The following is a 12,677-nucleotide window of genomic DNA, read 5'->3' on the forward strand; positions in this document are numbered from 1 at the left end:
GGAGCCTTCCCAACCCAGTGACAGGGTATACCGCTGTTGCTGCCCTCAGGGTAGGAGAGCGTGAAGAGCAGGGTGGACGAGGCTCGCACAGTCTCACTGCCACAGCGGCAGAGGCTGCAGTTCTCCATCTCACAGCTGAACAGCTGCCCGATGACAGAGTCCCCCGAGGAGCAAAAGCTGCTAAGGGTAGGGAAGGTGATACATGCACACTGGAGTTACGAAACCCTGTACGTCACAGAGGGGCCTGTCATGTTAGCTTTAACTATTCCTGTCCCAATTCCATACCTGCCTCCAGCACCTCGATAAGCCTGGGGTACTTCCAGCTCCTGCATATCCTGATGCAACTGTGTGAGAATGAAGCGATTCCACCTCTGGATGAGCCTGGCTAGATTGCTCTTGCCTGAAGCCTCGTCCGAGTCAGCCAGGATCAGACCAAGGGCTGAGGCCTCAGGAATGGTGCGGAACGCCCGAAGAAAATTACTTCCCTAGAATCCAGGAAGTGTGTTGGTGGGAAGAGGTTATTTTCTCTTTTCTGGCTATTTATACAGAAATGTTTCTGTATACTATCCTCCTTTATTGTCCCAGGTCTCCAGGCACTGACCTGACATGGGTCACCTCGGGAGAGGTCCAACATGTGGAAGAGGAAGCCCAGCTCACATGCCAGACAGAACTCCTTCTGGCAAAGGTGGTTCTGGATTAGGCAGCGAACGGGCTCCAGGAAATAGAGCACCTGGAGGGAAGAGCAGGAGAAATAACAGGCAACTGCTACAAGGAGGAAGAGAGACTGGAAGGTTAAGCAAGTTGGTGGAGAATCCAAAGCAAGAGACCACTGAAGGAGGAGCTCACAGAGGAGACTTGAAGGCTGTGGCAGAAAGAAAGAATGGTAGTGGGAGCCATGGTAAAGTGGGCCTGGTTGGGGAGACACTGAAAAAGAGTAGGAATTGTGGGGCCACGGAGAAGAAAGGCAGCAGGTACATTCAAGTCACAGGAATACCCACCCTTACCTGGATCATGCAGTTACAGTAGGCATTAGGGATGTGGGGCTCTAATCCAGCAAACAAGGTCTTATTGTAGTGTTTGAAGTCAAAGTCCTCCAGCCCTAGCTTGGAGTATTTGATGGTTACCTGAGGCAAAAACAGTCCAAGCAAGATGAAGACATCCTCAAAGTGTCCCCTTGCCATAACCTTTCCCAAAACCTCCCTCCTGAGTCCAGCAAGGTAGGTGAAAGCTTCCCGACCGAATCCTTCAGTCTTTTCTTGTGACCCCCTTCCCTGGAACGTTTCCCTGTATCCCAGGGGTCCTCCCTGGTATCCCCAGCACCTTGCGGTATTTCTTAGAGACCATGTGCAGATGTGGCTCCTCTTCCCGTCCTACTGGTGACTCAGTGACCTGGCTGAAGCTGTCAAATTTACTGTCTGACTCCTTGAATCGATAAGGAATCTAGAATTTTTAAAAAGAAGCAACCTTGTTGGATGTTTTAATGATCTTTGTTCCCCCAATACTAAAACAGTCACTCAGCCCTCAACCTAATTTCATAGGGTTTTCACCATTTACTGCTTTTATTTTCATTCCCACTGCCATCAACCTGTATCACAGCTGGACAACTGTGATGGCTTCCACACTGGGCTCCCCACGTTCACTCTGTCCAGCATACTACTCTCCTACTACTAACCCTCCCTGAAGCCCCCTTTCAGTGCACCACTGCTTCCAACTATACACTGGATTTCAAGGCCTGACAAACAGGCCCTTTCCAACCTCAATCTCACTATTTCCCAGGTTAACAGCTACTCCAGCCAGATTGGTTGGTATAGTCATAGTCGCCATTAGGTACCCACTTTGCAGTTATGCCTGTTGAGACCTGTATTAATAGTGAAGTCTCATCTTTAATATGCTTTGTTGTCACTATCTACTTACTCATCTCTCACCTCTCCAGTTCGAGATCTGCCTCTTTCAGTATGCCTGCCCTGACTACTCCAGTCCAGAGTAAAATTTTCCCTCCAAACAGCTGTGGCAATGAATGCTTATAACATCCCTCTAGCTCTTAAAAACAGAACATAAATAATTTCTGTTACAAATATGTCTTATTTTCACGAAGCAAAAACTAAACTCTTTTTAAGCACGAGAGAGACAGACAGGCAGGAAGGGAGAGAGAAGCATCAACTTATAGTTGTAGCACTTTAGTTGTTCATTGATTGCTTTCTCATATGTGCCTTGATGGGGGGGCAGCCGAGCCAGTGACCCCTTGCTCAAGCCAGATGAGCCCGCGCTCAAACTGGCGACCTTAGCGTCCCAGGTTGACGCTGTATCCACTGCACCACCCCTGGTCAGGCTACTAACTTTTTTTTTTTTTTTTGTATTTTTCTGAAGATAGAAACGGGGAGAGACAGTCAGACAGACTCCCGCATGCGCCCGACAGGGATCCACCCGGCACGCCCACCAGGGGGCGATGCTCTGCCCCTCCGGGGCGTCGCTCTGTTGCCACTCTAGCGCCTGGGGCAGAGGCCAAGGAGCCATCCCCAGCGCCCGGGCCATCTTTGCTCCAATGGAGCCTCAGCTGTGGGAGGGGAAGAGAGAGACAGAGAGGAAGGAGAGGGGGAGGAGTGGAGAAGCAGATGGGCGCTTCTCCTGTGTGCCCTGGCCGGGAATCGAACCCGGGACTTCTGCACGCCAGGCTGACGCTCTACCACTGAGCCAACCGGCCAGGGCCCAGGCTACTAACTTTTTAAGATCAAGGAATCTACCTTCTATGTCTCTGAATCCTCTCTAACACTGAGCATAGTGCCTTCATTTTTTTTTTTTTTTACAGAGACAGAGTCGGAGAGAGGAATAGATAGGGACAGATGGACAGGAATGGAGAGATGAGAAGCATCAATCATTAGTTTCTCATTGCAACACCTTAGTTATTCATTGATTGCTTTCTCATATGTGCCTTGACCGTGGGCCTTCAGCAGATGGAGTAACCCCTTGCTCGAGCCAGCAACCTTGGGTTCAAGCTGGTGAATTTTGCTCAAACCAGATGAGCCCGCGCTCAAGCTGGCGACCTCGGAGTCTTGAACCTGGGTCCTCCGCATCCCAGTCTGACGCTCTATCCACTGCGCCAATGCCTGGTCAGGCATACCTTCAATTTAGTAGGCTTCAAAAACCTTTTCTGACTAAAAACAAAAACTACTGAGGACTAGTAAAGGAAAAAGGAGAAATGCCAGTGGGCTGATGGTGGGGAGGTAGGGCTGGCCCTCTCCCCTCTGAACGTACCTGATTACGCAGCCTGGTTCGGGGGTTGGGTGCATAGCCAATGAAGCCCACCTTCTTCATGGTGCGCAGAATCTCTGCATCCACAGGGGGTGCTCGCCTATAATGCAGTATACTTCTAAGGCTTGAAGGTTGTGGTATCTGCCCATGTAATCCCCAACCCCCAAGAAGCCAGGTAAAAAGAAAATACTGAAGATAAACAAAAACCAGAAAAGAAGTAGAATAATAGAGCTTGCATAAAATCCCCGTATCTCAGCCCTTTTCCCACTCCCCTTTTGGCCAGATGTGAGGTACAACCTGGGAGCTGGAGCAGAATTGGCAGCAGGCCAATCAGAGAGAAGGGTGTCATTGGTGAGTGGGACAGGGATGAGGGAAAGAGGCAGCAGGTCCTGGCTCCAGTCCAGAGGCGGCAGTGAGTCCACAAGGCAGGGTAAAGCAAACTCTGTTTCCCGGGAGTAGGGGTTGAAGGAAGGTTCAGGGGAGTCAGTCCAGAGGTGCACACAGCCCTCAGAATCTCCAAAGGCCAGGGCTTGCTTGCTAGCTGACACATCAAATGTCATCAACAGAGGCCCCACAGGATTCACATGAAAGATGTCTGCTGGGTTGGCCAAGCCTGTGGGTTCACAAAACTGGCATTGCCCTAAAAGGGAGGAAAAAGCCTATTGAGCAAGCCCTAGTAGTAGGCGAAGTGAGCCTTCCTTTTATGCTCTTCCTACTCTCTGCCCCTGCTATCAGGGGAAGATAGGCCTCTTGGCCCTGGCCAGTTTGCTTAGTGGTAGAGTGTCGGCCTGGCATGTGGATGTCCTGAGTTCGAATCCCAGGGCACACAGGAGAAGCGACCATCTGCTTCTCCACCCCTCCCCCTCCCCTGCTCTTTCTCTTCCCCTCCCACAGCCATGGCTCAACTGGTTTGAGTTGGCCCAGGTGCTGGCTTCATGGAGCCTCTGGTCTCAGGCATTAAAAATAGCTCAGCTGCCCAGCAACGGCCCCATATAGAAATATCATCACCCCCTAGGGGCTTGCCAGGTGGACTCCAGTCAAGTGCATGGGGGAATCTGTCTTTTTTGTATCCCTTCTTTTCACTTAAAATAAAAAAAGAAATCTATGCGTAGAGCTAGAAAGAATACTGTCTGATGTCTTCCCATAAACCACAGGGATGTTTGCTACACAGCAAAGAGCAGTTTTAAAGTTGTTTTGCCTGCAGCACCTTTTATCTTTTTCTGTGTTCTTCATATCCAGGGAGACAACAAAAGCTTTAATCTTTTACCAAACCTGAGAACTGAGAGACTCCACTGAAAGATCACCATTTTTTTCCCCAACAAAGAGGCTCCTGGGAGTACACTTCCTTGGGTGCCTAGTTCCCCTTTGCTCATCAAGCTCTCTTACACCACCTTATGTGCCCTGCATACCCGACTGGGAGATGATAGCAAGACGAGAAGTGTACGTAGGGATGAAGCGCAAGAAGGCAGGGTCCACGTGTACTTGAAGTGGTGTGATGGCACGCATCATGCGGAGATCATACACCTTGAGGAAACGGTCACAGGCGAGACCGGTGAGGCGGCTGGAGAAGCCACAAGTGGCCAACAGGTTGCCATGCACGTCAAAATCTGACAGACTCCCCGAGAAAGCATCGAATTCATGCTCCACCTTAAAAGTACGAAGATCTCGCAGAGAAATCTGAAGAAGAGATAATTTGGTTATCTGCCAAAGTTGTTATCAGGAAGAGTAATTTCCACCTCCTCACCTTGTGAGGCCACAACAAAAAGAACTAAGGCTTGCCCTGGTCAAGTAGCTCAGTTGGTTAGAGCATCGTCCTGATATACCAGGCTGTAAGTTCAATCTCTCTGGTCAGAGCACATACAAGAATCAACCAATGAGCCCTATCCAAGTAGCTCAGTTAGTTAGAGCGTCCCCCTGATACACCAAGGTTGCGGGTGAGATTCCCCAGTGAGGGCACCTACAAGAATCAACCAGTGAATGCATAAATAAGCAGGAAGGCAAATTGATGTTTCTCTCTCTCTAAATAAAAAGAATTTTTTAAATAACCAATGAATACATAAATAAGTGGAAAAACAAATTGATGTTTTTCTCTATCTATCCCCTAAACTCAATTAAATAAACAAACCCTGGCCGGTTAGCTCAGCGGTAGAGTATCAGCCCAGCATGTGAATGTCCCAGGATCGATTCCTGATCAGGGCACACAGAAGTGCCCATCTGCTTCTCCACCCCACCCCCTCTTGCTTCTCTCTCTTTCTCTCTCTCTCTACCTCTCCTGCAGCCATGGCTCGATTGCAGGGAGTTGGCCCCCTGGCCTCCACCTCAGGTGCTAGGAAAAGCTTGGTTGGAGCAACGAAGCAATGGCCCCAGAAGGGCAGAGCATCACTCCCTAAAGGGCTTGTAGGGGGAATCCCAGTTGGGGCCTCCCATCCTCTCACTAAATTAAAAAAAAAAAAGGCTGACTTGTGGTGGCACAGTAGATAAGAGCGTTGACCTGGAACACTGAGGTTGCCAGTTCAAAACCCGGGCTTCTGATCAGGTGGTGGCGCAGTGGATAGAGCATTGGACTGGGATGCTGAGGACCCAGGTTCGAGACCCCGAGGTCACCAGCTTGAGCGCGGGCTCATCTGGTTTGAGCAAAAAAAAGCTCACCAGCTTGAACCCAAGATCTCTGATTAAGCAAGGGGTTTCTTGGTCTGCTGAAGGCCCATGGTCAAGGCACATATGAGGAAGCAATCAATGAACAACTAAGATGTCGCAATGCACAACAAAAAACTAATGATTGATGCTTCCCATTTCTCCTTTCCTGTCTGTCTGTCCCTGTCTATTCCTCACTCTGACTCTCTCTCTGTCTCTGTAAAATAATAAAATAAAATAAAATAATTATAAAAAACAAACAAACAAAACCTGGGCTTGCCTGGTCAAGGCACATACTTGAAGCAACAAGTTGCTTCTTGCTCCACCCCCACCCCTCTCTAAAAAAAAAAAAAAAAAAAAAAAAAAAATATATATATATATATATATATATATATATATATATATTTTTTTTTTTTTTTTTTCCTGAAGTTGGAAACAGTCAGACAGACTCCCGCATGCGCCCGACCGGGATCCACCTGGCATGCCCACCAGGGGGTGATGCTCTGCCCATCCGGGGCGTTGCTCTGTTGCATCCAGAGCCATTCTAGCGCCTGAGGCAGAGGCCATAGAGCCATCCTCAGCGCCCGGGCCAACTTTGCTCCCATGGAGCCTTGGCTGTGGGAGGGGAAGAGACTGAGAGGAAGGAGAGGGGGAGGGGTGGAGAAGCAGATGGGCGCTTCACCTGTGTGCCCTGGCCGCGAATCGAACCTAGGACTCCTGCATACCAGGCCGACCAGCCAGGGCCTTATATATTTTTTTTATTGAGAGGTGGGGAAGCAGAGAGATAGATTCCCACATGCACTGGGACCAGTATCCATCCGGCAAGCTCCCAGCCTGGCAATGCTCTGCTCATCTGGGGCCGATGCGTTGCTCAACAACTGAGCTATTTTAGTGCCTGAGGCAAGGCCATGGAGCCATCCTTAGTGCATGGGGCCAACTTTGCTTGAACCATTCGAGCCCTGGCTGCAGGAGCGGAAGAGAGAGAGAGAGTGAGAGTGAGAGTGAGAGAGAGAAGGAGAAAGGAGAGAAGTGGATAAACAGAGAGTCGCTTCTCCTGTGTGCCCTGACAGGGAATTGAACCCGGGAGTTCCACACACCAGGCCAAAGCTCTACCATGGAGCCAACTGGCCAGGGCTAATAAATTTTTTTTTTTTTTTACAAAGACAGAGAGTCAGAGAGAGGGACAGATAGGGACAGACAGACAGGAAGGGAGAGAGATGAGAAGCATCAATTCTTTGTTGCAGCTCCTTAGTTGTTCATTGATTGCTTTCCCATATGCGCCTTGACTGTGGGGCTACAGCAGAGAGCGTTGATGCCCTGTTCAAGCCAGCGACCTTGGGCTTCAAGCCAGCGATCTTTGGGTTCAAGCCAGCAACTGTGGGGTTATCTCTATTATCCCACGCTCAAGCCAGTGAGACCCCATGCTCAAGCTGGTGAGCCCGTGCTCAAGCCGGATGAGCCCACACTCAAGCTGGGGACCTCAGGGTTTCAAACCTGGGTCCTCCGCGTCCCAGTCTGATGCTCTATCCACTGTGCCACCACTTGTCAGGCATAAAATCTTAAAATAAAAAAATAACTAAGTCTCTAGATACGGGTAATTAAAGCAACAGAAAAGGCAAAAAGAAAAGCCAAGAGCTGGCCTGACCTGTGGTGGCGCAGTGGATAAAGCGTCGACCTGGAAATGCTGAGGTTGCCGGTTCGAAACCCTGGGCTTGCCTGGTCAAGGCACATATGGGAGTTGATGCTTCCTGCTCCTCCCCCCTTCTCTCTCTCTGTCTCTCCCTCTCCTCTCTAAAATGAATAAATTAAAAAAAAAAAAAAAATTAAAGAAAAGCCAAGAGCTAGAAGGCACCTCCAAAGAGAACTCCTTTACCCTTTTGCCCCAAGGTACCTCGCTACAACAGAAAACATCAGGCTGAAAAATTAATCTCATAGAATAACATGGCTGGATAGGAACTCAATTCACTCCTCCCTTCCCTCCAACTATAGGCACAGCATCGAAGGAAAGGCTGAGCCCAGTCACCTATCTGGCGAAGCTGGGCCCAATGGTGAGAGGGAAAATGGAACTTGGCCACCTTGCCAGATGTGTGGCCACAAAAGAAGAAGCGGTTTGTCTGTCTCATGATGGTGACTCCAGGTGTCTCAACTGCATACTGAGGAAGGAAGGAGAAACAACCAGTTAGAATGATTCTTCTCACAAACAAAAGGAACAGAAAGATCACACACATATCTTAGGCATGTTCCCAGACTATGTATTATCCACCGCCACTGCCACAATAACCTCAGACCCTGCTTGGGTCATTCCTTCCCCAGGCTTATACCTTCTGAGTCTCCTGGACAGTGTTAAGGTCAATCTCCAATATGTGATTCTGCAGCCCACCAACAAGTAACAGGCTACTATCAGTCAGCAGGAGACTGTGCATATCCTCACTCTCATCCAGCCTGTGGGAAAGACGAAAGGTTAAGGGGTCAGGGTCTTAAAAGCTTCCAATCCTTTAGCCTTCTCCCTCTGGGAAGGACCCTCTCCTCTTTCCCAGTCCAGAGCTGAGAAGCCACTTACAAGTAATCAAATATAATGAGGCCCCCACGGGCCATATACTTGAGGTTGTTCTTGGTGAGAAAAAGGATACCATTCTCCAGGCTCTGGATCTGCCGAATGTCATCACTGCCATTGACCTGAAAGGATGAGTAGCGCTCCAAGGTTGGGCCGAAAAATGAAGTGGCATGACCCTATTAGAGAACAAAAAAATGAGACACCCTGAGTGGAGGAGCAGGGCCATCCCAGATATAATTCAGGAATGAGATATTGCTCAGCTTGTTTCCCCTCTTGCTTCCTGGCCTTTCTGGCTAGCAGCGACTAAGGCATAAGGCTAGGCACCAATCTTTGTGATAAACAATCTGAAAACACCACCTTATGTTTGTTTAATGCTTACAAAGAACTTTTGTTAACTCTACCTCATTTTATCCTCACAATGACCCTGCTGAATAGGTAATGGCTAAGTTGGTTAAAACAGCAGTCAGAAGGTCAGGAATGAGTGTGATCTTCCACATGCCACCTGGGGTTCTTTCTTTTTACAGAGACACAGAGAGGGACAGACAGACAGGAAGGGAAAGAGATGAGAAGCATCAATTCTTCATTGCGGTATCTTAGTTGTTCTTTGATTGCTTTCTCATATGTGCCTTGATGGGGGCTACTGCAGAGCGAGACCCCTTGCTCAAGCCAGCAACCTTGGGCTCAAGCCAGCGATCATGGGGTCACATCTATGATCTCATGCTCAAGCCAGCGACCCTGGGCTCAAGCTGGTGAGCCCACACTCAAGCTGGCAACCTTGGGGTTTCGAATCTGGGTCTCAATCCAATGCTCTATCCACTGTGCCACTGCCTGGTCAGGCTGGGATTATGTTCCAGTCAAATCTTAATCACTACCAGCCATAAGGGAAATGTATACTGTGGGTCACAGGCTGGAAAAGAGAGAATATGAAACTCATTCCACCCTTGCCTCTTATGTCATTTGCTCCTGGCTTCTCTCCTGCGTCTTAGCTCATGCCCTTCTCTTCATGTGCTCCCCTCTGACCACTCTTGAAATATGGCTATTCCCAACCCACTATCTTCTTACTCTACTTGTCTTCCTAGGTAATCTTATTCACCTCAAGGTTTCAACTATCCATTTTTTAGCTGATGAATCCTAATTTCCTTCCTTAGCTCAGACCACTGTTTCAAGCTTCAGACATACATCCAAACACCTACTAAACATCTCTCCTTAGAAATTCCATGAGAACCTCAAACTCATTACAGCCTAAAATAAATTCACCACTTTTACCCCATTTCAATTCTTCTCAATTGTATTCTCTATGGCAGTGGTCCCCTTTTGGGCCATGGACCGGTTTAATGTCAGAAAATATTTTCACGGACCGGCCTTTAGGGTGGGACGGATAAATGCACAAAATAAAATTATGCGACCGGTGTAAAAACTGTGGTATTTTTATTTTTTCTGAAGTTGGAAATGGGGAGGCAGTCAGAACGACTCCCGCATGTGCCCGACCAGGATCCACCCGGCATGCCCACCAGTGGGTGATGCTCAGGCATTGAGTATTGTTTTTTGTTTTTGTTTTGTATACTACTATGGCATTGTTTTTTGTTTTTGTTTTGTATACTACTATGACAGCCTGCAGACTGATCTCAGATGGTCCTATCTCGTCCCCCTTAAGTCAAACTCTATACTGCTACCTCAATAATCCACCTAGGTAGCAAACCAGAACTTGTCATTCTGGATAAAAATCTTTGGTGGCCTGAGGGATCAAGTTCAAGCTCCTTTAAGATAGCATATGGGTTTTTCTAGAATGTCTCTCCTCAATATTTGCATGGCTCCCTCCTTCCCTTCTAAATAGCTTAAAATAGACACCCTGGCCTGCACCCAGGTCTCTACTCAAATGTGCTTTTATCAGAAAGACCTTCCCTGACCAACTATCTAAAACAGCAACACTTCCCACCCTTCAGTACATTAACAACACTACACTGCATTTCCCTTAAGGATATTAAACAACACCTGATATACTATAATTTTTGCTGCCTTTTAAAATGCTTATTCCAAACCTAGACTCCAGAACAAGGTCTGGCATCTAGTAGGTACTCAAAAAGCACTGGTTGAATGAAGAAATGTCTAACTCTTCAGCTTCAGCTTTCAGTCCAGTAAATCTTAATTGTTCGTATTTCCTGTATTCCGCAATCACTATGCCATGTGATATATTGGGAATCTTTGTTTATCCTATTGCTTTTCCCAAGGCAGCATTTTCCTCTTCTTCACCCGACTTCTGCTCATCTCTCAGAACTCAGTTCAGGTGTCACTTTCTTTTGGCAGTCTTCTGACTCTCCTCTATGCTGATCAGCACCAAGTACAAATTTTCACACTGGCATTTAGTAGTTTATAACCTAAATTCATAATTATTAAGTCAAGCAGTTAAGTATCTTCTAAAGTACCATGAATTATATATCTCTTTTTTCCTCAGTGTCCTGAAAACTCCTTGAAGGCAATGATTATGTTTTATTCAGCTTAATTCCCTGGACCTAGCATAGCAGTAAATACTGCCCACAGAAATGCATGTATTACCAAAAATAATTTCATTCTTTCTAATGGAAAAACAATTCATACCCCATTGAAGGTAAATTAGTAAACCAAGCCTAGCATGTAATTTCTTCCAAAATATTAGGGCTCCCTAGCATACCGGCAGTATGGATACACAATTTTTTTAAAATCACATTTATAACTGCTCTCAGAGAGATTAAAATCAGCCAGAGAAGAATAATTCCATGTCAGATATATATAGAAACATGCGTTAACTATTCTACATAATAAAAATGTAAAAGATGAGGGGCGTTAGAGATTGGATTTGGATGGCTACAGATTAACAGTCATCAAGATTAATAAAAGTATGGGATAAGTAAATTGTGGGAGAAGTGAGATGCCTTTGGAAAAAGAACACCTATATAACTCATTCCTGGATCCCATGTCTCCCTCTTCCTCCACTCCCTTTCTCTGGCTTGTCTTATAGACCCAGCTAACTCATCACTTTGATTCTGACTCCCTGCAAAGCAGCTAAAAACCAGATAAAACATATCAAACATCTCCTTTCAGTTCTTACAAAGGGGTACAGTTCTTACCCCGTGGCTTCCCACCCACAGCATCTCCTCGTGCAAGTCAAAGTGGGAGATGGAGACAGGCACACCCACTTCAGCTACCACACTGTGCAATTCAGAGTAGACACCTTCCATTATGTGCACTGACTCCTGGACAGGAAGCGCCTCCAAGGCCACTCCCTCCGGGTCCAGCTCCACATTCTGTAGCAGACTTGGGTTCAGATGGGCATCCAGGACAGGGTCCAGGGCAGAATGCATGGCTGGGGCATACTCTGCCAGTCCAGGGTCCAGACTCTCGAAGTTCATGATGATTGCAGCAGATCAGACCCGTGTCACACCCTACCTTGCCACGGCCCTTTTAGATGCCTGACCCAAACATATAACAGGATAGCACCAGTGGGCATCCTGGCCTGTAAAGGGAAAGAGGTAGCTAAATCAGGGGTAGGCCCAGGTACTTGTATTGAGTGTGTTACATATTATCTAGAGAGGAGAAAGATGAGGCAGGCAGGGAATGAAGCTGGAAAGGGGATGGGCAGTAGGACAAAGGTGGGAGAAGTATCTTCCCTTCCTCTTCTCTAGGCCCTCTGTATTCACCCCCCCGCCCCCACTATCTAATCTAATCTAATCGTTGACTTTCTTTTTACTTCAAGCTTGCCCACTTTCCTGGTTCACACCAGGAAAGCGAAAGGGGCAGCAACTGCAGGAGTAGGAATTAGGCAGGGGGCTAAGATAGTTCCCCAGAATTAGGGCTGGCGGTGGAGGGTTGGGGGATGAAAACACAATAAAGTTTCCCAGAATCCTCTGTAATGTTACCCAGGATTCTCTAGGAGAAAATAGGAATGATCAGGTACCCACAGTTGGGGCGGGGGCCGTAGGAGAAATGGCTAGTTACCCAGAATTCCCTGGGGGAACCAAAGAAATCAACTACCCAGAATTCTCCCCCGGCGGCGGGAAAGGGAGGGTTTAGGGCAGGGGTCAGATGTGTTCCTAGGATGCTTAAGGGGATAGGGCCATTACCAAGATTTCTCCATGGCGGATATTTTGGAGCGCGTGGAATTAAAACGAGTAGGGGTAGAACAAGGGCCGTCACTTCCGTGGGAAATTCCAGTTTCCCCAATTCTCCCCCGCGCCTAAGGCTCAACCGAGAACCTACGACGGAA

General features: G+C 47.7%; 1 protein-coding gene across 3 annotated transcripts in view; it reads right to left on the reverse strand.

Annotated features, from left to right (window-relative positions):
• The window catches only part of PAN2 (poly(A) specific ribonuclease subunit PAN2), a 31,349-nt gene extending 18,672 nt beyond the window's left edge, over window positions 1-12,677 (reverse strand). The window contains exons 1-13 of one of the 3 annotated variants that reach the window (XM_066369776.1): window positions 12,535-12,677; window positions 11,542-11,927; window positions 8,444-8,613; window positions 8,205-8,325; window positions 7,959-8,036; window positions 4,659-4,926; window positions 3,547-3,889; window positions 3,253-3,349; window positions 1,321-1,440; window positions 1,005-1,124; window positions 602-730; window positions 286-485; window positions 32-177 (exon numbers count right to left, since the gene is read on the reverse strand). In XM_066369776.1, coding sequence (XP_066225873.1) covers window positions 32-177; window positions 286-485; window positions 602-730; window positions 1,005-1,124; window positions 1,321-1,440; window positions 3,253-3,349; window positions 3,547-3,889; window positions 4,659-4,926; window positions 7,959-8,036; window positions 8,205-8,325; window positions 8,444-8,613; window positions 11,542-11,823 — 2,074 coding nt within the window. In that variant the 5' untranslated portion in view covers window positions 11,824-11,927; window positions 12,535-12,677. Of the gene's footprint in view, window positions 1-31; window positions 181-285; window positions 486-601; window positions 731-1,004; window positions 1,125-1,320; window positions 1,441-3,252; window positions 3,350-3,546; window positions 3,890-4,658; window positions 4,927-7,958; window positions 8,037-8,204; window positions 8,326-8,443; window positions 8,614-11,541; window positions 11,928-12,534 lie in introns of those variants that run through there. The other 2 variants (XM_066369775.1, XM_066369777.1) reach the window with 2 other exon arrangements.

Source organism: Saccopteryx leptura, chromosome 2, assembly GCF_036850995.1.
Source record: "Saccopteryx leptura isolate mSacLep1 chromosome 2, mSacLep1_pri_phased_curated, whole genome shotgun sequence".
In the NCBI taxonomy this organism is placed as follows: Eukaryota; Metazoa; Chordata; class Mammalia; order Chiroptera; family Emballonuridae; genus Saccopteryx; species Saccopteryx leptura.